Genomic DNA, 25,785 nt, shown 5'->3' with positions numbered 1-25,785 from the left:
AGCATTTCAAGGTGTATTTTTTGAGCAAGAAGGAAAAAAATAAAATAAAGCTGTTCTGGTGATTGATTTAGAGGGCCCAGCTCTGCTGAAATTCCCAGTATATTAACACAGTGCTAACCTCAAGGACTCCACTAAAACTTGATGCTGCCAGGACTAATGTGCAGCAATGAACAGATTTCAGAAAAAGCAGCTGGGACAAAAGCAGTGTGGTGACAATGGAGTTAGTTGGGAAAATCGAATATAAGAATCCATTTATGCCCATGGTATATTCTGAACACGTCTACTTAGGAACTTACCTGAAATAGACAAACATATTGTTAAGCTTCCTTGATGTAAACACAATTCAGACGTCCCCACTCAATGCCACCAGCCATTCCCAAAGCCCAGAGCCTGCTTCTTACATTCCTTCTTTGTCACATTCTCAGCTAGGTGTGGTACCACCTCCTCCAGGTGACTTTTGGAAATGCATGGGGGGATACTTTGGTCCCACAATGACACTGATGGTGGCCAGGGTCCAGGGATGCTAAACACCCTGTGTTGGGTAGGAGAGTCCCACACAGTGGAGAACTGCCCCACCGCAAATGCTACCGACACCCTACTGAGAAATGGCAGCAGGGAGCAGCCCACTTCTCCATGGCTGGTGCTTCGTGCAAAGGGCAGTGGAGCCCTCATATAGACTACAGGGAAACCTCCCTACGTCCTGCTCCAAGTGGAAGAAAGGAAGAGGAAATGTCTTTGGACAGATGGGGATCTGCACCTGTGCTGTTCAGGAGCGGTCTCTCTCCTGAGGTGGAATGCTTGCCACTGATACTCTGCCATCGGCTTGCTGTTCTTATCCTGGGCTCTCCTGGATGCAGTTGTGCAAAACCAGCTTGAGTTGGGGAGTGAGTTCCAGAAAGTTCCCGGTGGGGGGTGTGTGTCAGTATGGCCTTGCCCGTAGGAGAACCCTTCGAGTGTGAAAGTCTTTCTTGCCTGGGGGTTGGGTCAAATGGAAAGGCAGGCCAGCTTCTTTGTGCCAGCAAGACCTGATGGCAGGAGAAGTCCCCACTCCCCTTCAACCTGTGCCCACAGCAACTGGCCCTCAGCAAGCAGAAGGACCAGGGTCTGGCTTCCATCCCAGTGTGGGAGGGCACATCTCTCAAGCTCCCATCCCTGGGTCTCCATGAAAAGATACTAGGTCTGAAAGAAGGGGTACAGATCTGCCAGATGCTGTCTTGACTAGTAATAACTCATACCACTAACAAAACTATTGATTGAGGACTTACTCTGTGCCAGGCATGGTGCTGACTGAGCCCCCTACAGGTTTCTCCATTTAGCCTTCACAAGACCTCTTTCAGATGAATGAGTTTAACTCCATGTTACAGAAGAAGGGTCAGGTGTCTGGGTTAAGGCTGGTAAAAATCCACTGACCTTATGAACAGATCCATTTGCTAACCAGAGTGCACTGAAGCTTACTCTGAGCCAGGCAGTGTGCAAGGCACCGGGGATACACTGGAGAACAAAGCAAAGTGCCTGCCCTCAAGGAGCTTACCATCTAGTGGCGGAGCGAGACCACTGCCAAGTACACCAATCTATGTATACCCGCCAGCTGCGATTACAGTTACATTTGTACAGGCAGTTGTCCCTCACGATCTGTGGGGAATTGGTTCCAGGACCCTGCGGATACCAAAATCCACAGATGCTCAAGTCCCTTATATAAAACAGCGTGGTAGAGTCGAAGCATCCGCAGGCCTGGCGTCTGCGGACTCGGCTCTGCGAGGTGACCGCACAACACGAGCTGTGATGCAGTAACAACTGAGAGCGCCTTAGACGGGGCGGTGAGGAAAGCCTGCCCCTTGGCTGAGACCTGAGGATAAGCAGAGGGGAGAAGTGGGGGCTGTTAGATATGGTGCTTTGGTCCTGGAATCCTGAGACTAGTCGACTTCCTGTGTGAAGACAGTAGCCCCAGTTCCTCAGAGGAAGTGGGAACCCCACAGGCAAGGGGCCTGTGCAGAGAGCCCTCAGGAGGCAAGAGAGCTGACTCGCCTGTGTCCTGTGCCCCGGCCCCGGGTGGAGGGGAAGGGCAGCGGCAGCTGGGTACATGTTCAGATCGCCTTGGGCCCCTGCCATAAGTCCCTTCAGGGAGAAAACTGCACATCAGTCTCGGTTTTCCTTTAGATCCCAAAGAGAAAAGCATGCCTGGGGGTCGGCTAAGTCAGCTGCTCCCTCCCCTGTGGTCTCACCTCAGCCTTTATTCACCCAGTGAGGACACTCTGAACGGCTCTGAGATGCCAAGCCTTCATCACGCCACACAGTGGTGGCTTGTTGTCCTGCCTCTGTCCAGAGAACTTCCTGAGAGCAGAGGCCGCGTATCTAATGAAACCAGGGAGGCAGTCCTGAGTCACAGCTCCGAGCGTGGGCTCGCAGCTGGGCAACCTGGGTTTCGAGCCGGGCACTACCCCTTGCTAATTGTGGGACCTGAGCGCTTTCCCTAATTGCCCCGAGCCCAGTTTTCTCCCCTGTACAAATAGGGTAACAGCAATACCTACTTCCCAGGGCTCTTGAGAGTATTCATCGAGATTATACACGTACAACATTTAGAAAAATGCCTGGGGACAGTAAACAATAAAGGAAGCTGTTGTTATCATTATCTTTAGGCAGACTGGCAAGCTCTCAAAATGGTTGAGAGACTTCCCTAATTACAAGAAGATACCAACATCACCGAGCCCAGTTCTGTACCGGAGCTGGTGTCTTGTGTTTGTCATTTGTTTAAATCTCACTCCTTGCCCCCAATTTCCTGATCAGCAAGCTGAGGCTCGGGCAAGTGAAGCGACTTGTCAGAGAACACAGAGTCAAGTTGGGTTCCAAATTCAGCCCCTCGGAACCTGGTTCAGTGGCTAGTCCCCAAGGCCAGAGGCCTGAGAAGCAAAGCTCTCCAAGAATGGAGGGTGGAGGGCAGGAGGCTCAGCCTCTGCTGGGTAGTGAGCCAGAGCCTTTTTCCTCATTGCTGGCCTGCTGCGAGGCCATTAACAACTGCTCCCTCCAGCCTGTGCGAGCGCAATAAAAGTCACGCAAAACTCACTGTTTACAACTCTAATTGCGGAATTTGGACATGAAGTGAAGAACACATCGTGTGAAATGAATAACAAATCCAGTGACTCCCTTTTCTAGTGCTGAAGCTGCGAGAACAGCCCAAGGTTCACCATCCTCGGGGAAAGAGGAGGTCACCACTGTGGCATCAATATCTGTGTGCCAAGCCCATCCATCTGCCCCTCCCTGTGCACCCGCACCCCACGCTGAGCTCCTGTGTCAGGGCCCCGGCTCTGCTCTGTGTGCAACGACTGAAAGGGAAATGGTAATAGGGTGCTTTCCTAAAGCAGGGGGGTCCAGCTCCAGGCAGATAATCGAGGGCATGTCCAGTGGGTGTCTGTGATGGAGACGGATCCCTGTGACGGTCACCTGAGCTGTGCCCTGTGAAAGAGCCAGAGTCTAAGGGAGGCAGTGCTGGGAGAGAAAGCAGCACGGGTGGTCAGCCTGCTCTTCCTGGCCTCGAGCGTTCCCCTTCTGCACCCATGGAGCGGCTGCCCTTGGGTGTGACACAGTCACACGGACCATTGTGTTCTAGGCACTGGGCGAGGTGTTGGCACACGTGGGCCATCAGAGCCCTCACAGTAATTTAGTCAAGCCCCGAGTCACAGGTTATAACATAACTGGTGTTAGAAAGATGGAGTCACTTGCCGCACTCACACATTTGGTATGGGCAGAACTGGGTCTAGAGCCCAGCCTCGCCTGATCCCCGGCTCGTGAGTGCATCAATCACTGCCCTGGTTCCCCAGCAGCAAAAACTACCCCCTCGAACCAGCCTGCACCGTGAAAGTGAGTGCGGCAGGGAGGGGCTGAGGAATGGCTGCCCCAAGGGGGAGAGGGAGGAGGGCCATCACAAGGCCAGTGGCTGCATCACCCCAGAGGCACCACTCACTCTGTCCCACAGGAATGGTGGCCCCTGGAATTGTTCAGAGCTACAGCTCAGAGGCCAATAAACTGAAAAATCCGCCACATGACCCAGCAAATTCACTCTTGGGTATTTACCTGAAAAAAAACAAAAATGCTAATTCAAAAAGATACATGCACCCCAATGTTCATAGCAGCATTATTTACAACAGCCAAGATAAGGGAGCAACCTAAGTCTCCATCAGCAGACGACTGGATAAAGAAGACATGGTATCTATATACTAAAAAGCCATAAAAAGAATGAAATAATGCCATCTGCAGCAACATGGATGGACTTGAAAGGTGTTATGCTAAGTGAAACACGTCAGAGAAAGACAACTACTATATGATATCACTTACGTGTGGAATATAAAAAATACAACAAACTAGTGAATATAATTGAAAAAGAAGCAGACTCACAGATACAGAGAGCAAACGAGCGGTTACCAGTGGGTAGAGGGAGGGGAGGGGCAAGATAGGGGTGGGGGAGTAAGAGGTTACAAACCATTAGGTATAAAATAAGCTACAAGGATGTATTGCATAACACAGAGCATACAGCCACTATTTTATAATAACTGTAAATGGAGTATAACCTTTAAAAATTGTGAATCACTATATTGTACACCTATAATTTATATAATATTGCACAGCAACTATATTTCAATCAAAAAAAGAATTGTACAGTTCTTGGCATAACATAATACTCAATGCACGTTTGTTGACTGAGTAAAGGAATGTATGAGTGAGTGAATGAGTGATGGATTGAATAAATAGAGCCTGTGGGGACACTCCATTGTTGTATGTTTTCCAGCAGAAGATGAAGGATCTGAGAATTTACCCTACTAACAAGTTAACACAAGAATCCAAAGGACTTTTTTACTCTATATTTCACCATAGTCAATTTCTACTTCGGTGGAAGAGTTGATGATTTACAGAATTTTAAAAAATATAATCAAATCAGTATTTGGAAACTCTAAGAAATGTATTGTAAAGTTAAATATTAAATGCAGAAGATGTATTTAAAAAAAAAAAAAGAGATCCAAAGAACCCTATCTGGATTTGTCTTTGAATAATGCAGAGCTGGAGGTGAGCAGCCAGAGCCTCAGGACTGGGTCAGGCTCCCTGTGAAACCGTAGCCCAGGCAGAGCCCTGCACTAACAGTCCTCAGCCAACGCCTGGGCGATGCAACCGCTCAGGAGGAGCCGTGCAGGGCACAGGTTAATCAAGTCCAGGCCAGGAAACAAAGCCAGGGAAGTCTTTCAAAACCTCACAACCACTTGGTGCCTGGCATTCTTATTTGTTTATAGGTAAAAAACAGAGAGAAGAGAAGAAGTCTGCCAAAGAGTGCAGAGAAGTGGCTGGACATTAATTCTTGGCCCACAAAGTAAAACTTTTTCAACTGTCTCTGGGATGTTACTTGTAAGTGCTCAGGGCGCAATCACAATCCACAAGAGGCCTCGAATGCCCCACGTGTCAGCCTTGGGAGCACTGCCGGCAGGGGAGGGTGATGGCTTCATTATGACCCCAGGTGGGGATGGTGGTTTCTAGAGAGTGATCGGCAGAGAAATAAGCTCATTTTTTCATTCATTTCTCTCCCCCTTTCCCACCCCTCATCGTGTGTGTGTGTGTGCGTGTGTGTGTGTGTGTGTGTGTGTGTGTGTGTGTGTCTCCTTCTTCTCCAGCCAATAATTTACCTTCCCATAGAAAAATCACTTTTTTCCCCACTTTGTCTTTTATAGTCTAGAAGATTTAGGCAAAAAGAGTCGGGGGGGCCCCCCAAATCCCGTCTTGTCCCATTTCTCCTCTGATGGCCTGAGAAAGGACTCGGGGCAGCAGGCTGCATCATATGAACAGTAATTATCTAAGTGTCTGCCTTCCTCTCCACACTGGGGCTCTTGCAGGTTGGCAACCGGGGCAAAGCTGTCTCCGCCTTTTACAGTTCTTGGCAGAACATAATACTCAATGCACGTTTGTTGACTGAGTAAAGGAGTGTATGAGTGAGTGAATGAGTGATTGATTGAATAAATAGAGCCTGCGGGAACATTCCATTGTTGTATTTTTTCCAGCAGAAGAAGTTTTCCAGGCTGTTACACTAATTAAGGCTAATATTCTCAGTTATTTTGAGGATTGCTTGAAAATTTGCTGCTAATTTAAATAAAATGGTTACGTTTACTCATTAACCAATTAGCCTGCTTCCCGGCAGCTTCACCTCACTAACCTGATTAGTTACACTGTGCTTTCTCCTACCCAGGGCCTTCTCTGAGACCTGGGGATAGCACCGTGCTATCAGAGTGAACTTTCTAAACAATGTTTAAGCAGAATCTCTCAAAAGGTTTAAGCACAGGTGTGAACCCAGCCCCTCTTCCCAGGCCAAGCTGCCTTTGGGTCCCCGAGGTCTTTGGGCCTCTTTGCTCTACGATACCATTCCTATCACTAGACCACATCTATTCTTCCAGGGAAACGAAACTTTCCAAAATGTGAGCACTTCCTGAAGGACAACTTAGCATGTGTTTGATGAATGAACAGAACTGGGGAGAAAATGGAAGCCGAAATGTAGGCATCCTTCCTAGCCTTGTCCCAGCCAGTGACCTGCGGTGTGACTCCAGCTAAGTGGCTCACATCCCCAGATGCCATTTTCCTGTTTTCTTATTTGTCAGAGGAGGAACTGATTTAGAAAATACCTACGTTTGCGTGGCAGGGACAAGGCTTCCCGGGCACGCAGAAAACCCTAACTTCCCACATCCTCTGCAGTTAGGCAGGGCCATGTGAGAGCTCTGGTGAACTGAATGTCACAGGAAGTGCCGTGAGGCACTTTACCTTGGGGGCACGGAAGTCAGATTTCCAGTCACACCCTTCCCCTTTGGGGGAGTTGTGGGTTGAACTGTGTACCTAAAACATTCATATGTTGAAGTCCTAACCTCCATTACCCCAGGTGTTGGAAATTCAAAAATAGGGTCACTGCAGATGGACTTATTTAAATTAGGATGAGGTCTGGAGTGGGTGGGCCCCTAATCCAGGATGACTGGCATCCTCAGCAAAAGGGGAAATTCTGGACACAGACCAGCACACCGGGAGAGCACCATGCGAAGCTGGAGTTATGCTCCCTCCAGCCACGGAACTACCAGAAGCTGGGGAGAGGCCTGGAGCAGATCCTTTCCTAACATCTTCAAAGAGACCATGGCCCTGCTGCCACCTTGGTCCTGGACTCCTAGCCTTCAGAGCTGTGAGATGATACACTTCCATTCTGCACTCCTCTGTTACAGCTGCCTTGGGAAATAACATGGGCGGAAGGCCATGTAATTAGACTATGAATCCACAAGGGTACCTGAGTCACTAATGGCCTGGAAAGTCACGCCACCTTTAGCCAACTTTGTGAAAAGAGTAAGGAAATACCTAAAACCTGGAAATAAGGCAGAAAGGAGGGGAGGTTATCTATCCTTTCAATAACACACTGGGGCATCGTCCAACAAGCCCACCCAAGAGTATGTAATTTTCCAAGAGAATATACCTGTGTTTGACTTCGCTATTTACCCTTTGATTAGTACCCAGACACTATGAAGTTAAACGTTAACTTCTAGATTTCTGCTGGGGTAGAAAAGATCACACTAAAGGCTGTCATTTTATTTCCCTGTAGGACATTAACCACTCTTATATCTAATCTACTATTTTATTCTAACATTCTTTTTTAGAAAATACTTACAGATACTGAGTGCTTTCAGTACCTGTTTAACCATCTTACTGGTTCCTTTATTAATGAGTTTTTTTTTACATGTTCATTTTAATTTGTTTGTGTCATGTTTTACTTTTTAAATTTATTTTATTTTATTAAAAAATTTTTATTGAAGTATAGGAGGTTTATCATGATGTATTAATTTCTGCTGTACAGCATAGTGATTCAGTTATACATACATATATATATTCCTTTTCATATTCTTTTTCATTATAGGCTATTACAAGGTATTAAATATAGTTCCCTGTGCTATACAGTAGGACCTTGTCATTTATCTATTTTATATATAGTAGTTAGTATCTGCAAATGTTTTACTTTTTTGAATTGACAAAATTAACTTGTTTGGTTAATGCCAGTGAGGTTTGGGGATTGATTGTTATCTGGTTGATATAGGTCCTTTCTGGTTTTAAAACCCCAAATGGAAAAACTTAGAAATTTGGAAGAAGGAAACAATGAAGGGAGGGGACTCTCAAAGTCAGCAGGATGAACTTGGCCAGCTCGCAGTCCTGCCTTCTGGTCCTCCTCCTCCTTTACCGTTCTTGGTCATGGCTGGCTGAAATCCAAGGCATGCAGCTCAACCGTGGCCACACACGTAATGCCCAAGAGAGAAAAAGAGTTCAAGCCCTGGCTGGCTTTAGGATGTGAGGATTAAATAATACAGAAAATTCTGACTCCATCACTAGAATGAAAACTTCATGAGGGCAGTGACTTCCGCCTGGCTCATCACTGTCTCCTAGGGCCAAGAACAGTATCTGGCGCATGATGGACTCTCATTCATTAAAGAAAAATGAAAAAGGGAATGAATTAAAAAGTCATAGAATTTCAGGGTGGGAGCACCTTAGGGATTTCTCAGCTTAAGCCTCTACATGACATAGGAACCCTTCATAACGCCCCTGGAGCCCGCCAAACTTGACTTGGACACCTCTAGTGGTGGAGAGGTCACCACTGCCTGAGCCAATGACTAGGAAGAATTTCCTGATACTCAGCAAAAAATCTGTGTCCTTATAATTTTGGAAGTTTCATCTCTCTCTTAAATCTGCTCCTCTCCAAGCTAACCAATTCCCATTCTTATGGACATCGTCTTGAGTCTCTTTACCAATCTATAATTAGACAATATTTAGTAAGCAATGACTGTGTACCAGGTTTGTTGTCTAAATGTTTTAGGTGCATCAATTTATTTAATTCCTCTAGTGACCCTATGAGGTAGGTACTACTATAATCTCTATTTATAGGTAATGAAATTGAGCACAAGGAAATTATGCTACCTACCCAGGGAACCAGGTTAGTAAGTGGTATGGCTGGGATTTGAACCCAGGTAGTCTGGTTCTTGATCACTATACCTGATCATTTGCCTCTCAATATTTTCAGGCTTCCTTATTCTCTCTCCTTGCTATGTAAGGACGCAGTGAGAAGAAGACCATTTGTAAACTAGAAACTGAGTTCTCAGCAGAAGCCAACTCAGAAGGCACTTTGCTCTTAGACTTTCAGCCTCAGAACTGTGAGCCACCCAGCCTTTGACATTTGTTATGGAAGCCCCAGCAGACTAATACAGGCAGTGTCTGCTAAAGGTGAACATATGTCAACACTATGGCTCAGTAATTTGATTCCTGGGTATATATCCAAAAGAAAAGAGTACATATGTGCACCAAAAGACATGGACAAAGACATTCATAGCAGCAGTATTCATAATACTCCTAACCTGGCAATAGCCCAACTGTATATCAATAGTAGAATATATAGTGAATGTGGTATATTTATAAGATGGAATATTACATAGTAATAAAAATGAACAAATTACAACTACCTGTAACAGCATGGATGTACTTTACAGATATAATGATGAAAGAAAGATGCCAACATGAGAAAGAATATTCCCTATGATCCTATTTACAAAAAAGCCAAAATCAAGCAATAATGTTTGTTCTTGACCTGGGTGCTGGTTCCATGGGTATGTTTGCTCTGATAATTCATTAATCTGTACAGTTATAATTTGTCTATTTTCTATATATATGTTAAAACATCAATAAAAGGTTACATAAAAATAGTCACCGATTAAAAATGTCACATTATTCTAAGAATGGAGAATGAGTTACTATACTATGCGGTGTGGGGATAGTGTGATCTTACTGACCGGTCAGTGATGTCACAGCAGCCTGGCCCACAGAAAAGGACAAAGTGGTGGAGATCACAGTGGACAATCACTGGGAAGTCTCAGTACACCGAGTGACGCACACATCACAACATCCTTCAGTTGTGTGTTTAGGCAGGTAACAACTCTTTAAAACACTAAACAGCAATTGCACAAACATACACATCTTCTATACTAAAATGTCTTTTTGAAAATCATTGAACACTTCTAGAGGTAAGACAAGTAAACTCTGAAAATGCCAAGTGATAACGCGTCAGTCTCTGGCACTCTTGGTAAATGACTGTCCATTGTACTCGAATGAATAAACCATTTCTCTTGCCAGTGTCTCAACATCCTATTTGGATACCTGAAGCCTAGAGTAAGAGTGGGGAATTTTAGGAGGATAACTTACTTTCCTAGTAGCTGCCCTTTATTCTCCACTGGAAGGTCAGAAGAGCTAGAAAGGATCTCGTGGCTATACATTTTGGTATCAGCTATGATCTACTCAAGGGCAGAGCCTGAAGTCTGTGAAAGGACTCTGAGAAGTCAGGGAGCCTGGGGAAACCCTTGGGCTCCCTTCTTCTGGGGAAAGTCATGGCTGCCAGAGCCAGGACTATAATTTACCCACAGTCTCCCCAAAGAAGGCAGGTGTTCCTCTTTAGAGATGCATCGTCTCCCTTGCTCCCCACCCCAGAGGATCCTGGCACCCCAGCATCTGTTCTTCAGACTCCTTTGGGGCATGGCAGGTATGACTCACTTTTTCACTCATGAGGATACTTCCTAAAGAAAAACTCCCAGGGCCCCTGGGCCCAGAGTAGCCATGACGGACTTGAGCTTTTCCTTCCCCGCACCAACACACACGTGCACACCCCTGGCACGGAGAGCTCTCAGAGCACTCACCTGGGGCGTCATCCCATGGCAGATGTACACGATAGGAACATTCTCTGTGTCTGGACCCTGATCAAGACACAAGTCAGTCTTCAGAGAGTTCTGCAGCTGAACATCAGAGGACAGGTGGCCACAGCAAAGAAAAAGGAACAGAGAAACAAATGCATTAAATCAGGATAAACAAACATTCCACTGAGACAGGCTCCACTTCCATAATCAACCCAAGGCCCCTTGACTACTATGGAAACCAACAAACACCAGCTTTTGCCGTGTACAAAATGCTGAGGGAAGACCAGCCTCCTTTGAAGGAGACACATTTGAATTTTATTAAACAGCAAGCTAGGTTTGGGGAACTGAGACAGTCTAGGTAAAAATATAAGATAAACACACACACACACACACACACACACACACACACACACAAGATGGTGCTAGATTTTTCACCCCTTCCATGTGTACAAGGGTTGGCACAATGGCCTTCAGAATTCCCTGGACAGAAGTCTTTGCTCTTAAGTGTTGGGGGAAGTAGGCAACGAGTCAGCTGTTTTTGGACCTGGGGCAAACTTTGGGATCAGATTTTCTCTGCTTCCTGCAGACCCAGCCATTTGGCCAGGCCCCAGCAGATGCCCAGCTGATGAGGGTTCTCTAGAGTGGGAGGTCTGGTAGGAGAATAAGAGGGGAGGGGGCCAGAGTGGGAGCAGGAGAAGGGAGAGTTATCGCTTATACTCATCTACAAGAACATGGCAATGAGCAGAACAGATGTCTAGGTACCATGAACCAATGTCTTACCATGTCTAGGTAGGAAAGCCAATATTCAATGTCCCCTTCTGGCTTAAGCCCACTCTCAGCCCTTGGAAAGAGCAGCTTATAGTCCTCTGGGTTCCCAAAGTCAGCCTCTGACTGAAGGGTGGGTAAAAGTATCTTTTGATAAGGTCCTCCCACCCCCCCCCCCCCCATTAAGCAGTGGTTTGTTGAGGAAGTTGGGGGAGACAGACTGAGATGGAATCCTGGCTTCAGCTGTGGGCTTGGACAAAGCAACATCACTCCTTGTCTGCTTCCTTCTCTCTCAAACAGGGATAATAACAGTGCCAACCTCACAGGTCTGTGGATTAACTGAAACAATGTCTACAAGTGCTGAGCACACGGCCTGGCAGACAGCAAACGTGCAATAACCGTTAGCTGCTATCATTACTGCCGGGAACTTCCTGAAAGCCGTTCAGGGAAACTTGCTTTTATGAGTGCACCTATGTGCCAGGTACATGAAGAAATGCTTTCTCTGTGTTATCCCACCTAATCCTCAAAACAACTCAGCCAGGTCGGTAATAATATCTCTCTTATTGTCTCTTTCCTGTAACACAGGAAGTGTGTCAGAGGACGAAGCTCCGCCTCCCCTCTCGGTCTGTGCTGCTGTTCCCACTGCACAGACCCGCTGCCTTGGCCTTCTCTTTGCCTGACTGAATCCCCCTCTTCCTGTGGTTCTCAGCATCTCTGTCACTCTGGAAGCCTCTCCTGACCCACGTCTGGGAGTGAGGCTGCCGCGCCTCCACCTCTCTGACTGCAGCTCTTATGCACTGTATTCCTGTCACTTCTTCACTTGCCTGTCCCCTCTCTGAGTCACCAGACCAGGTCTCGGGCTTTCTCACTGCCTGTGACGCGGGCCAGCCCCCACGTACCTAGGGCACCATGTTTACCCTCCATGGTGACCAGTAAGTGCGTGTGGATGACTGAATGAAGAAAGTGAGCACGTGAAGCAATGACATCAGAGCTGGACAAGCGGCAGAGCCTGTCTCCAAAGCCCAAGTTCTTTCCATCATGCAAACAGAGACAATCCTGAGACTGTGAGAGACGCCCCGTGACGTGATGGGACTATATCCTTTGAGGTTTTGTAAACTGTCTAGGTCACACTGTGATTAAATAGCAACGCTAATTTTCAGAAGCCAGGGATGCCTGTTTCCAGCTGCTACTCCATCTCTACTGTCAGCACCAGAGCTAGACCTATCCAAAGCCGTGTGGTCTCCCAGACCCGGAGCTCAGTGATCCCGGGGATGCCCGTGCCCACACAGTGGGGCCCCCGCCCTTCTGCCTGCAGGAGGTATTAACGGCACCTGTTTCTAGATTAATGGGCTGGGTTATACAGACTTGCAAGTGGCCTGATTGAGAGTCCTGGGGGGTTATGAGACCTGAGCAATGCAGTCTAGGCATGAAATGGAAGGAAAAGAAAGAAAAAAGACACCTTCCCCAGAGAAGACATCTGGTCTCTCCATTACAAAAAAAAAAAAAAAAAAAAAACCACCAGGAAGAAAGCCTCAGCCCCAGAGAGCCTCTTACTTGTGTGCTGCATCCTGCCTCGCCCACTGTCACCCTGCTTTCCCCATTAAGAGCTCATTCCGCTCCTTGACAAGCAAGTGTGTCTCTGCTCATGTAAGAGCCCAGCCCGTGGAGGAGGGAGGATGGGGGGAGGCGCGGGCTGGGCCCTGAACAGCAGCTGGCAGATGAACAGGGGGTGGGCGACCTCTGCCAGCCTCAGGAACGGCTGACATGGCTCAGCCCTCTGGGATGAGGAGTGGACGGCTTTTCAGCAGGACAGAGTGGGAACAGCCCCAGCTGTGGACGTGGACAGATCTAGGTCACAGTCTGGATAGCTGCTCACTATCTGACAAACCCAAGTTTCTGGGGGTGGTGGTGAGGGGGCTACAGGGTAAACCTGCTGTATGTGTTCATAAGATGAGACCCTTTTGCTTGGAAGACAAGGTGCCTTTGGCTGTGACCCAGAATTGCAATGGCTGCATGCATGCACCTCCACTGTTACGGCTCTCCCTGCCTCTCGGGCTAGGTTTGGCTAATAGCATCTAGCTACAGCTGATAGCTTGGTGAGACCATGAATCCAAAAGCTTGCCCTGGCTCCCAGAAGTCTGGGGACAGGAATTTTTCTGGAGCCACAGTAGCATAGCTAATCTCTTTGGACTGGGTCCAACAGTGGCCAAGCAACCCATACAACTTGCTATGGACACCAGGAGCAGCTGTGTCCTCAGGACAGTTCTGGAGAGTCAGATGAGCCTGATGGGCACCTCACAGTCCAGTGTGTTTCCATGGTGATGACAGGTCAGAGCTGGGCAGCGCCAGCTGAGGAGTTTTAAATACCAGCCTGAGACATGGAGAGGCAAGAGACTACTAAGTGGTTCCGTAAGGACATGTTAACCACGCCATGGGGACTCTTGTGGGAGGATGTGACCCCCTCCTACAGGCTGGCCTCCAGGACAACAGAGCCCCTGCAGGTGAGTGGGAAGGAAGGAGTTCCTGGGAACTCGGCTGTGTCTCCTTGAGAATCCTAGGATGTTAGAGATGCGAAAACTGAGGCTGATCGTTCCGCAAGGATTCTTCCCCTCCCAGGCTGACGCTGTGCCCATCGCATTCACGCGAGACAGGCCTTGAACTCGGTTCTGACCACAGGTCATCAGAGGAAGAGACCTCGGGTCTGCCTTCAAGTTTTCATCCTAGGATATCAAAAAGGTCTGAGGGGACACTCTCCAAAGGGAGGAATCAGAGTGAGAGCAGAAGCTGATGTTTTAGACTCAGTTTCACTGTTGATTACCTGTGTGAACAAGGGCAAGTTGCTTTGCCTCTCTGTTTCCCCATCCGTAACACAGCAGGGGCGGGGGTAAGCTAGGTAGCCCCAAGGGGTAGTTTTGAGGGCTTAAATGTTGTCAAAATCTTTATGTGTTCAGTCAGCAAAAACCAAGTGAGATATCCAAAAATCAATCAGGTATTTAGAATCCCTTAAGAGTTGTGTGGTCCTGGGGATACTGGAAGAATGAGAGAGTCTATCGTGTTCAAAGTTAACCTTAGACACAAAATACATTTATACATTTTAGACTTTCTTCTACCCTATGAGGACAGTGTTATTTTACCCCCACTTAACATATGAAGAAACTAAGGCCCATAGACATTCAGACACTTGCCCAGGAAGTGGCAGGTCAAGTTTAGAACCAGGTCCATCTGGATCCTAACCCTCTGCTCTGCCCTTTGGTCTTGCTGTCTTCACTGGGGGGAGCTGCTTGGTGCCAAGCAACAGGCGTTACCAAAACATCCCTCAAAATACAGTGAAGCCAAGAAGGTCGTATTTCCCAGAGCTCCTTTCCAGGAGGCTCTGTGTGAGTGGAGGGCACAGCCCCTGGGGTGGGGGAGGCATGCGGGCTGGTTGATGGAACCTCAGGCACCCAAGCTGGGGCAACAGTGGGTGCTTGTAACGTTGCTTTGCAATCTTAACCTAACTGCAGGTTTTTGTTTTATTAAGTGAGATATGAAGGTTTGGGGCTAGAACTGAATTGCTCTGGACTATAAAGGAAAGACTAAACATTTCTCTCAAGGGAATGGAGAGGTTTGTGCTGAGAAAGCATTCGCTGCCTCAACGCCTCACTTGCGGCTCCAGAAACCAGCCTCTTGTTCATGGGTGTACCGCAGGTCCCCTACGGGAGGCCAGGAGGCTCGTGTCCCCTCTGGCTCTCTACACCTCTCTCTGGTCCTGTTCTCTCTGTGCCTGGATGAAACCCCGAGGAACTGGCTCCTTACCACCCCGTAGGCAATGATGTCCGAGTACATCCTCATCTCTGGGTACACGCTGACCAGGTACCACCGGAAAGTCTTGCACTGCAGCTGTTTTCTCAGGGCCTTCCTTGCCGTGATGTCCCCGATGTCGATTCCTGAGTCCTGCACAGGGATGCAAGTGCACACATGCAGCCACCACCAGGGCACAGCGTCTCCCCGAACCTCCCCAACCACGGTTCTGGTAAAGGGACGATCTGGCTTTACTCCCTAACTCCTGCCTTTCCCCACATGTACCTTGGCCCCATAACCGTCCCCATTTGGTCTGTGAGACATGAGATCAGCATTGATGGGGACTGTCATCACAGGCCTTCGAAAATAGAGACGCCAAATCCTTATATTTTAAACTAATAGAAACAAAAAGCTGTAGTCTGGGTAGAAGTGAAAGAAATGGGAAGAATACAGTCTGAGTAAGGTTCTCCCTCCCTCAGGAGAGAAGATGAGAGACTCTTGAGCTGCGGGGGGAGAGGGAGAGGGAAGGTGAAGTGATGCCAGCTCTAATGCTATTCCTAGTAAACGTCAGCTAAGGCTTCTGTAACACCACATGCTGGGCTCTCTTCTGTACGGGACAGGCATATATATTTATATTTATTTACTTATATTTATATATGTATATTGTCCCATTTAAACCTATGAGGTAGCACAATATAATCCTCATTTTACAGATGAGGAGTTGAGACAAAGGTTCAGTGGCCTCTTGGGTGACTTGCCCAAAGTCCCACAGCTAATAAATGGTGAAGCTGAGAGCTGAACCCAATCAGCCTGGGTCTGGAGTTTGCGCTTTTAACCTTACCCTGGGCATTTGCAAAAGCCTGCCCTTCTAAATCCTAAGACTAAGTCCCTGTGGGACAAGTAGCCTCTCTCTTTAAGCCTCGGATGCTTAGCATAGACAGTACTGTGCCCCTCACTTGCCAGGTGTAGCAGGGAGGTGGCCCCTGAGCCATCGAGGTGTAGCAGGCAAGCAGTAGTCACAGAGACATGGATGTGTCCTTGAGTGAGAGCGAGAGAGAAGCCCCCATGTTTCTAGTGGCCCTGAGCAGAGCAGAAGCCCTGGGTCTGCACTACAGCTGTTGAGCAGGGTACCGAATCAGCTGAGAAAGAGCTGATGCCACAGCAGAGGGTAGGAGGGGACCCCCTCAGCTAGGGATCAGCTGGAGACTGGTGACACCTCAGAGGATGACACCATGGAGCCAGGGACCAGATGGGGCACATGGTATCTCATAAGACACCAGCCCAGAGCAGAGACAGAAGAAGACGGGGAAGCACAGCTCTCTGCCACTGACGCTGTGGTCCACGTGCTGACAGTGCGAATCATGCCCTGGTTCTACCATCAACTCTGGGATCAAGTTACTGGAGTTGGGAAAATACTGAATGAAGTCTGAAATGTCTGAGAAAAGCCACGAAGATGGCTGTTGCATGTATCTGGACAAAAACACATTTTTTGATATCAGACAACAGGGACTTAAGTAAAAACAAAGTGTAGATATAGAAGAAATACATTTATTTTTGCCCACCAGAGTTCAGATAATATAAAAATTTGAACCTGCCACAGCCTGAAGGTTTAACTTTCAGACTCTGAGGGTGAAATTTCAGGAGGATATACCTTTTGAGTACTTCTTTTCTGTTTTAATTGAAGTACAGTCAGTTTACAATGTTGTGCCAGTTTCTGGTGTACAGTGTAATATTTCAGTCACACATGTACATACATATGTTCCTTTTCATATTCTTTTTCATTATAGGTTACTGCAAGATATTGAATATGGTTCCCTGTGCTATACAGTAGAAGATTGTTGTTTATCTAGTTTATATATAGTACTTAGTATCTGCAAATCTCAACCTCCCAATTTATCCCTTTCCACCCCCTTTTCCCCCTGGTAACTATAAATTTGTTTTCTATATCTGTGAGTCTATTTCTGTTTTGTAAATAAATTCATTTGTGCCTGTATTTTTTAGATTCCACATATAAGTGATATCATATGGCATTATTCTTTCCCTTTCTGGCTTCCTTCACTTAGAATGACGATCACTAGATCCATCCATGTTTTTGCAAATGACACTATTTCATTCTTTTTTATGGCCAAGTAATATTCCATTGCATAAATATACCACATGTTCTTTATCCAGTCATCTGTCGATGGACATTTAGGTTGCTTCCATGTCTTGGCTGTTGTAAATAGTGCTGCTATGGACACTGGGGTGTGTGTATCTTTTCTAATCAGAGTTTCCTCCAGACAGATGCCCAGGAGATGGACTGCTGGATCACAGGGTGTCTATGTTTAGTTTTTTAAGGAATCTGTGTACTTCTGAATGACTTACCTGTGATTGGTCTGCTCCCTGGCTCCTGCCCAGAGCCCTCCCAGCAACTGCTACTTGGCCTTTCTCTGCTGGCTCCCAGCTCCCTTACGATCAGGAAACATACCCTCCTTATCTCTGTGCCCTTAGCCTAACGTGTGCCTGAACCATACTGATGAGATGGAGTTGAGAAAATACCTATGAAATAGTGAACATAGCAACTGAGGATAAAAGTAACCTGCTCACCCCTCTCCCTACCCAAGACACCCGTCAAGTAGTAACTCTTTAAACTTCTCTGCACTTTATCCTTATATCACAAAGCTGGACCCAGGCCTTCCCTCTTCATGCTGTAATTGCATTTATATGATGACAAATTAACCCTTTCTCAGCTTTTACAGAAAGTCAGTACAAGACCCTGTCTCAGGAAGGGCTTTGTGTTTTTCTAAAATCCTGGGTTCCCATAAGAAAACTTCCTTTCTATGCTCTGGATCAAGGGAAAGTTTGTCTCTGTCTTTATGATCTAATCAAAGGTGGGAGAGAGAAAATCCATCCAGGTCCACCTCTACTTTAACTTCTAGGAGACTCAAGAACCAGAGCTTTGTTTAGCTTATGTTTCTAGATACCATGTCCCTTTCCGCTTCCTGTTTATTAACGGACTTTGGCCTTCCATTTTAGTGGTTCAGCACATCAGTGTGTTTATTGTCAATTGCATCAAAGTCTTTTTCAGAGCAGGGGACAGAAATTGAGAAATAAGCAAACATTCTCAGAGAAGGTCACCTTGACCCTTATTACTAGAAAACAATAAATGTATCTTCCCTCTTAGCCAAATACTTAGTGCAGAGGGTTGAATAGTGTCCTCTGCAAAACTGTGTCCACCCAGAACCTCTGAATGTGAACTTATTTGGAAATAGTGTCTTTGTGGATATAATTAATCAAAGATCTCGAGATGAAATCATTCTGGATTTAGGATGAGCCTAAATCTTTACAAGAGAAAGGAGAGGAGGCTTGGACACCTGGAGACACAGAGACAGAGGCAGAGAATGGAATGATGCACGTACAAGCCAGGGAACACCAAGAGCCACCACAAGCTGGACAAGGCAGGGAAGGGTCCACCCCCAGAGCCTTTGGAGGGAGCACCACCCTGCCAGCACCTTGATTCTGGGCTTCTGGCCTCCAGAACTGCGAGAAGACATATTCCCACCCAGTTTGGGGCCATCTGTTTTGGCAGCCCCAGGACACTAATATACTTAGCCACACAGAAAGCTGTCCAGTGTTCCTGCGGGTGTGCGCAGACACACAAAATTCCTTGCAGCCAAACCTAAAGAAGTGCTGCCGCCTAAGAACCGTGGTGAGTCATCCTTGGCACTCAGCCCGTCTTCGGGCAAGAGGAAGCAGGGGCGAGTCTAAAGTTCCCCCACCCGGTGTAAGAAAATATTGATGCTTTGCCGCACACTGACTTTCTGTTTGTTGATAAGCACACGGATTTTCAATTAAAGTAGAGGATGCCAGCTGGAGGTTCCTCCGGCTTTCCAAATGCTTGGGACAGAATGTGGTAAGGGAGCAGGTGAGAGCGCCAGTTTCGCTCAGTGCGCGGCCCGGGAAGGACTCTGCAGAGAAGGCGGCAAGGGAGGCCGACTGCCTGGCAAGGGCATTTTAAAGCTGGGGCCGGAATGCAGAGGGTGCAGGCAATCACATCAACAAGAGTTAACACTTATCTAGCGCTTTCTATTTGCCGAGCACTGATCAAAGCCATTCTACATACTCACTTCTTTAATTCTCCAAGCAGCCACTAGGCTGGGTTGAAGGGCTCGAGCTCTACTTTTGCAGTTGGGATGCTGCAGACGAAAGGTTCAGTAAATCAAGAATAGGTTTGCCTGTGGTTGAGCAGAGGTACTGAGATGCCACCACATCAAGGGCAGCTGGGAAAACTCCTGGGAAAAACATGGAGGGGTGCTGCATCCACATTTCCTCCCTCTTCTTTCTTTGTCAACTCGTCTTTACGGAGTGCCTGGTACATGAAAGGCACTGTCCTAAGCATCATGCATACACATAGGAAGAAGTCACAGTCTGCCTGAAAGGAGAGTCTGGAAGATTCAGACAAGTAAGCAGACTCTCTACCCATAGTGTGAAGCATGGAGGGAAGCAGAGAATGCTAAGGGAGAATGGAAGAGCAGCCACTGGTCCATCTCATGGTGTGAGATGGCTGGGAGGATGGGGAAGGGGAGGAGAGCAGTCAAGGAAGGCTTCCTGGAGTAGGTGATGCTAAAGGTGAATTTTGGAAGATGAGGATGATTAGCTAAATTCCTGCTCCCAGAATGTGGCTTCCCCAAACCAGCACCTGGAGAGCCTTATACAGATTCTGACACCAATATACAATTACTCATCAGAATTTCTGAGGCTGAGACTATGTCACTTAAAAAGGCCTCCAAGTGATTCTGATGTAGTTGGTCTGTAGATCTGCTTTTAGGAGCCATTGACCAAGGGAGAAAGGGATCACACACATGGCCAGCAGATTTGTTTGTTAAGCAGCATTCATGAGGTTTTGCTGAGCCCTGACCATGTGACCCACATTGCGCTAGGCATGGTGACACAAATATGAATAACACAATCTGTCCTCAGGAGCCGAGGGTCTAGGGCAGTGGTTCATAGCCCTGGATGGACATTAAAATCTCCAAGAGCTCCCTGCCTCCCCGCCCAAAAAGGATCCCTCATTCCCCTTCCAAGCCAATTAAATCATAGTCTCTGGGGTAGAGCCCAAGTGATTTTAAAGTTCAGCCAAATTTGAGAGCCAGTGGTCTAATGAGAGAGGGACTTACAGATAACAGAACATTCTTTTCCAGGGTGGTGATGCCACAACAGAGACATGCAGGTGAAAAGGGGCATTCTCCCCAGCTGGGGCTGACTTCTAGAGAAGAGGTCACTGGAGCTGAGTCTAAAAGGATGGAGGACAATTGGTGAGGGTGGAGGCTGGGGAAGAGGTTTGGGGAGGAATTCCAAGCAGAGAGGACAAAATGGGCCAACACACAAAGGCGACAAACAGCATGGTGTGGGCAGGGAGCTCAGGGCGGTTCCCCTAGTCCGTGCTGTCTGCGGAGACTCCAAAACAAGGACGGTGGGCAGTGGGGCTGGAGAGGTGGGCAGAGGAGAAACCTGGGATCCATGCCCAACACTAGACTTTGGGCCTGGTCTTGTGCACGTGGAGAGTCATTTAAAGATCTGAAGCAGGACAATGACATGGTCACTGTGAGTTTTTTTAAAAAGATAACTTTGGATAGCATGGAGGATAGATTTGAGGGGCTTACGCTTGAGCCAGGGAAACCAGTCAGAGGCTGTTGCAGAAGAAGAGACGAGGCCTGAGCTGAGAAGTAGGGGGAACGGAAAGGAGGGCTCAGTGATGGACTGGGAATAGGGACGGAGAGAGAAGAGGATTAAAGGAAGATGCTCAGTGTTAAGCTCACACGTCTGGGCAGATGGTGGCATCACGCATTTAGACAGAGAATAAGAACAGATGCAGATCTGGGGGAAAAAAGTATTCCGTTTTGGTCAGATTCAGTCTGAAGTGCCTGTGGGAACAGCCAGGAGAAGATGTGCAGCTGAAGCTAAAGGCAGAAATCAGGCTAGAGAGATTCATTAGAAAGTCCTCAAAATACATGGGGTGCAGAACCCAAGACCAGATGGGGTATCATGAGATGCGTATCGTGAGAGCAGGTGGCCAAGGATGGCTCCCTGGGGAGCACTTCAGCATCCTTTGGAAGTAAGAGTTGCCCACAAGGAGTTAGGCGCAATCGGAGAGATGAGGATGTTCTGGGGTGTGGAATCCTGGATCCAAGGGAGAAAAGAGTTTCAGCGGAAAGGTGGAATCCTGCAGGTTAAAGACTTTAAAATGTCCATTACATCCAGCAGCTAGGAGGCCCATGATGGTGTTGTCAAAAGTAGCTCCGAGGTAGTACTGGGATGGGACTTGAGAAGTGAATGAGGTGGCAAAGTGCTGACTCTTCCAACAAGTCTGAAAGAGGCAGGAGGGGGAGTCTGGACGTAGAAGCAAACAGAGGGGTCAAAAGGAAACACATTGACCCTTTCCTTCTCCTCCTAGGGCTTTACCCTGGACCCGTCCACCTCTCATCTGCCTTCCTTGTGTCACCCCACCCCCACCCACTTGACTTGGTTTGAACTATCCACCTAGGAGTCACAGACAGACACTGAGTTTCTTCATTTTCCAATTATTTTTACTCACTCAGTTCTCTACTATACTTTGGATTTGCTGTCTATTTCAGTATCTGGCAGATGCAATGGGGAGAGGGCTTTGCAGCTTTGGGGTGCAGAGAGAAGGGGGACCAGAGTGTGGACAGAACCCCAGGCCTCTGCAGAACCTGGGGGTCCACACTGCTTCACTGGTGAGCACCTGGGGAGTTTCCAAGTGTGCTTAACATTTTGCTATCAGAGGACACCCACAGCGGGGCTCAGCAACCTGCCCAGAATGCTGTGATCCAACACCCACAGCCACAGATGGGTCTAGAAGGCACCACCGTTTCCCTAGAAACACTCCCACTGTCAGGGATGCGTTCGGGGCTGGTTCATTAGGGTTGGCTGTACTCCCTCTCCCGCTGGTCCTCCTTGGTTCCTCATGCTTCCTCCCAACTGCTGAAATCTCACTGGTGGTAGGAGTCTGCAACCCAACCCAAGCCCCCTTCCCCTAGTGGTCGTAGGCAGGAATTGGCTAAACCCATGGCCCCACCTACTTTCTTAATCACTTAGCCTGAGCAACATTAGCTTGGTGGAGAGATCAGGGAAAAGGGCCTTCACACAGAAACTTTAAGCAAAGATCAATCATTTCCCTATTAGGAAGAGAGAGCAGAGGCTTTCTACAGGACTCCTGAGGGGACGCCATGGCCTTGGGAGGAAAGCAGGGGGTCACGCAGTCAACAGCTCTGTTTCACATAAAATGCAACATAAGCATTGATCTTCAGGCAGACCGGCTGGCAAGCAGGTGGGGGTCCTGTGGCTGGCATCTGTTGGGTTCTCCCAACCCCAGTGGTCCAAGGTCATTTGCATATGACACACAGCAAGGCTGAACAAAACTACCAAAGAAACATTGCTTTCTCTCTCGCGTTCCTTAAGTATAGGTGACTAGAGGGCTAGAGTACAGTGGCAGGCAATGATGAGGTTCTGTGAAGGTGAGAACAGCCTAAAAATGTCCAGGACAGGTCTCTTCTCCTGAGGGTCCCTGTGAGGGTGTAGCCCATCCCCCTCCGTATGGCTCAAGAAATCCCAAAGGCATATGGACATTCCTTATTGGTCTGGTCAAAGGTTCACTGGAGAAGCTTGAATCCAGTCTCCAGGGAGTTTAAGGTGTATTTTGTGGTTTTTGGTGATTACTGGGATATTTGTAATTCAGGACCAGGAAATACCTATTGCCAGAGAAGCTGAAGACCTGGGAGGATGGACGAACCGTGGAGCCACTCGGTCCAATTTCCTCATATAGAATGAGGACACTGGGGGCTGAAGGGAAGAAGCCTGCCTTCAAGCATGCTGACCTGGGATGGGGGGGGTAAGACACGCCTCAGTGCCCCTCAGCCAGCCCCTTTTCTTTAACATCTGGTCTCTCCGGGGGTTGACAGCTCACTCCAGTATGGCAAACAAGACTCCGGCTGTCCCATGGGAAGAAGGGTTTAGTCTCATGTTGGTTTGTTTGTCTTCCCACCACCCCCCAAGAAACCCATCCCACGAGGGCCTCCTACCTCTTGGGGTATGTTCCATGCCATGTAGACATGGCTTTTAAATTCATCCATCCAGACTTCGGCCACCCTGAGGGCATTCCTGCGGACGTGGGCGGTGAGGTCCTCGGTGTAGGGCTTGTGGGCTCGCTCGATGTGGGCAATCCGTGAGCAGGGCAGGACCTCCACGCTCCCACCACACTGCCACACCTGCGGAAGACACAGAGCCACTCATCAGTGCCCAGAGCTGCCTTGGAGCCTCTAACCCAGACCGCAGGTGACCTCAAACAAGAGCACGGACAAATCCAGCTCTCTTCACGTTGTCTCTTCAAACCACTGGCTGCAAAGGGAGCAAAATGCATCTGATTTCTACTTCTACAGCAGGAAGGTTATTGAATCATTAATTTGTGTCTTGTTCCCTGTTGCTGGAGATTTACCAGTAAAGAATTAATGCACCTTCTCTCTTCCTTCCACCTTCCCTCCCCTAAAAGAAGAGACCAGACATTTTGTGACCAGTGATCTGGGTTCTCCGTGCCCCCAGGAAAGACGCTAACAAAATCCTTGACAATGTTCTCTGCAGCAGCGCCTGACAGGGAGGGACCAGCAGAAAATCCCAGCAGAGATGTGATCTTAAAATGGACCACCTGGGCCTGGGCACGGATTAGTGATCACCGCAGGGAGAGAGCCAGGCGCCCTGCTCCCGCTCCATCTTTCCTGGCCCCGAGTTCTGACAGAACCCAAGGGAGGGGGAGCTACAAAGAAGAGAATGATATGAAACTCCTCACTGACCCTGGTGAGTAGGAGCTTGAACTGGATGCAATTTGATTTTGAAAAAAATAAAGAAAAACGACCTTGTATCCTGAACATCGAGGGGCAGTACCTTGGAGCTCTTGCCACAACCATTCCAGTCATTCTGAACGGTCAGTGTTCCGGAACGTGAACATCTTTTTTGTGCCTATAGGTCTTTGCCTGTTCTCTTTGTAATTTTTGGATGCCCGCTCTACTCCTTCTCCAGCTGAAAAATATCAGCTCTCAAGATCTTGGCCACAAGGCCCCACTGTTGTGGGGTCTTTGCTCAGTTCTTGGATTCTTGGGGCAGAATCGCTCCCTCCTCTGGCCCTCAAAGCTCTTGATGCCACAACTTAGCCACTGATAGGCCAGCCTGCCCCCTCCACTCTCCTCCTCGAGGGCAGAACCCACATCTCAATCGTTTCTCATCTCTAGCTACTAATACAAGGCCTGGTACATATGGGTACGTTGTAAGTACTTGTTGAGTAAATATACAAATGATTGATGCTTAATCAGACAATCAATAAGGGATTGATGCTTAATAAAGTGGGATGAATCTGAAATACCTGGTCAGAGCTGATGAGTGAGGCTTCTGGGGGAAAGCAATCAAGAGCTTTTGGTGAACAGCAGTGGTCACTCATCAGGTATTGTCAACTGGACAATCTGACGGATGATGTTTGCACTTACAACATGTATCCGTCAACAATCATAGGTCTTCATCCAAGGTAAGGTCAGCCTCAGATTTAGCTTAATTCCCCAGTGTTAGGCTGGAAGACAACGCCTTCTTGTCCACTGTCTATTTCACACCAGTTGGTCCCTACAGGCTAGGCTGTTAGATTTGGAAGGCAATGGACTAACCACTTTCTAAGCTTGTCTTGAGTGTAGTATCTTATTTAGAGCCAATGGAAAGGAAATAAACCTTCTCACTGAGCGTCCACTACATGCCAGACATCGAACTGTGAACGCAGAGAGACAGCAGAGCATGGTCGTTCTGAGCAAAGGGTTTGGAATCATACGACTTAAGTTCAAATCCTGGCTCTGTTTCACACTAGCTATGTGACCTTGGGTAAGTCACATGATCTCAGTGGGCCTCAGTTTCCTCATCTCCCGTGGGGACCCTAATACTACCTATCTCATGGGGTTGTTGAGAAGATTAACATGATTATATGCAAGGTGCTTAGAAAGATGCCCAGCATATAGTAAGCACTGGCTCAGTCCCAGCCGTTACTATAGAAATGATATACAGCAGGATCTTCAGAATAGCTCGTCAGGTAGTGGTCACTGCCCTCAACACCTTGGATGAAGACCTATGGTCGTTGATGGGTTGAAGGGACCAAGGCTGTCCCTTGCCCAAGACCACACAGCTGGTACAGAAGACAGAAGAATCTGTCTGAGCCTGACCGAAGCTCAAGGAAGAGCCAGTGCTTCCCTGGGGGGACCAGGCTTTGAGGAAAGTTCCCACACCAGGGGGTGATTCTGGGGATCAGGACTGGGAGCCATGGAAGGCCCCAGGCTGTGCACCTTTATCTCCGTGACCTGTACGTTCTGGGGATTGTGTTGATTTCCAATTCACTTTGCTCAGATTTTCAAGGAAAACCTGTGAATATTGTTATTGATAACACAGAGTCGGGGTATTTATTCTTTGTGCAACTGGAACGGAGGCTATTAATTGA

At 47.8% G+C, this 25,785-nt stretch overlaps 1 protein-coding gene across 2 annotated transcripts in view; it reads right to left on the bottom strand.

Annotated features, from left to right (window-relative positions):
* GALNT18 (polypeptide N-acetylgalactosaminyltransferase 18) overlaps positions 1-25,785 on the bottom strand; it is a 313,567-nt gene that overhangs the window by 28,346 nt on the left and 259,436 nt on the right. For both annotated transcript variants that reach the window (XM_064492571.1, XM_031460024.2), the window contains exons 7-9: positions 23,348-23,533; positions 15,285-15,422; positions 10,728-10,823 (exon numbers count right to left, since the gene is read on the bottom strand). In XM_064492571.1, the coding sequence (XP_064348641.1) occupies positions 10,728-10,823; positions 15,285-15,422; positions 23,348-23,533 (420 nt within the window). The remainder of the gene's footprint in view (positions 1-10,727; positions 10,824-15,284; positions 15,423-23,347; positions 23,534-25,785) is intronic.

This window comes from Camelus dromedarius, chromosome 12 (assembly GCF_036321535.1).
Source record: "Camelus dromedarius isolate mCamDro1 chromosome 12, mCamDro1.pat, whole genome shotgun sequence".
NCBI lineage: Eukaryota > Metazoa > Chordata > Mammalia > Artiodactyla > Camelidae > Camelus > Camelus dromedarius.
This window is presented reverse-complemented; position numbering and strand designations above follow the sequence as displayed.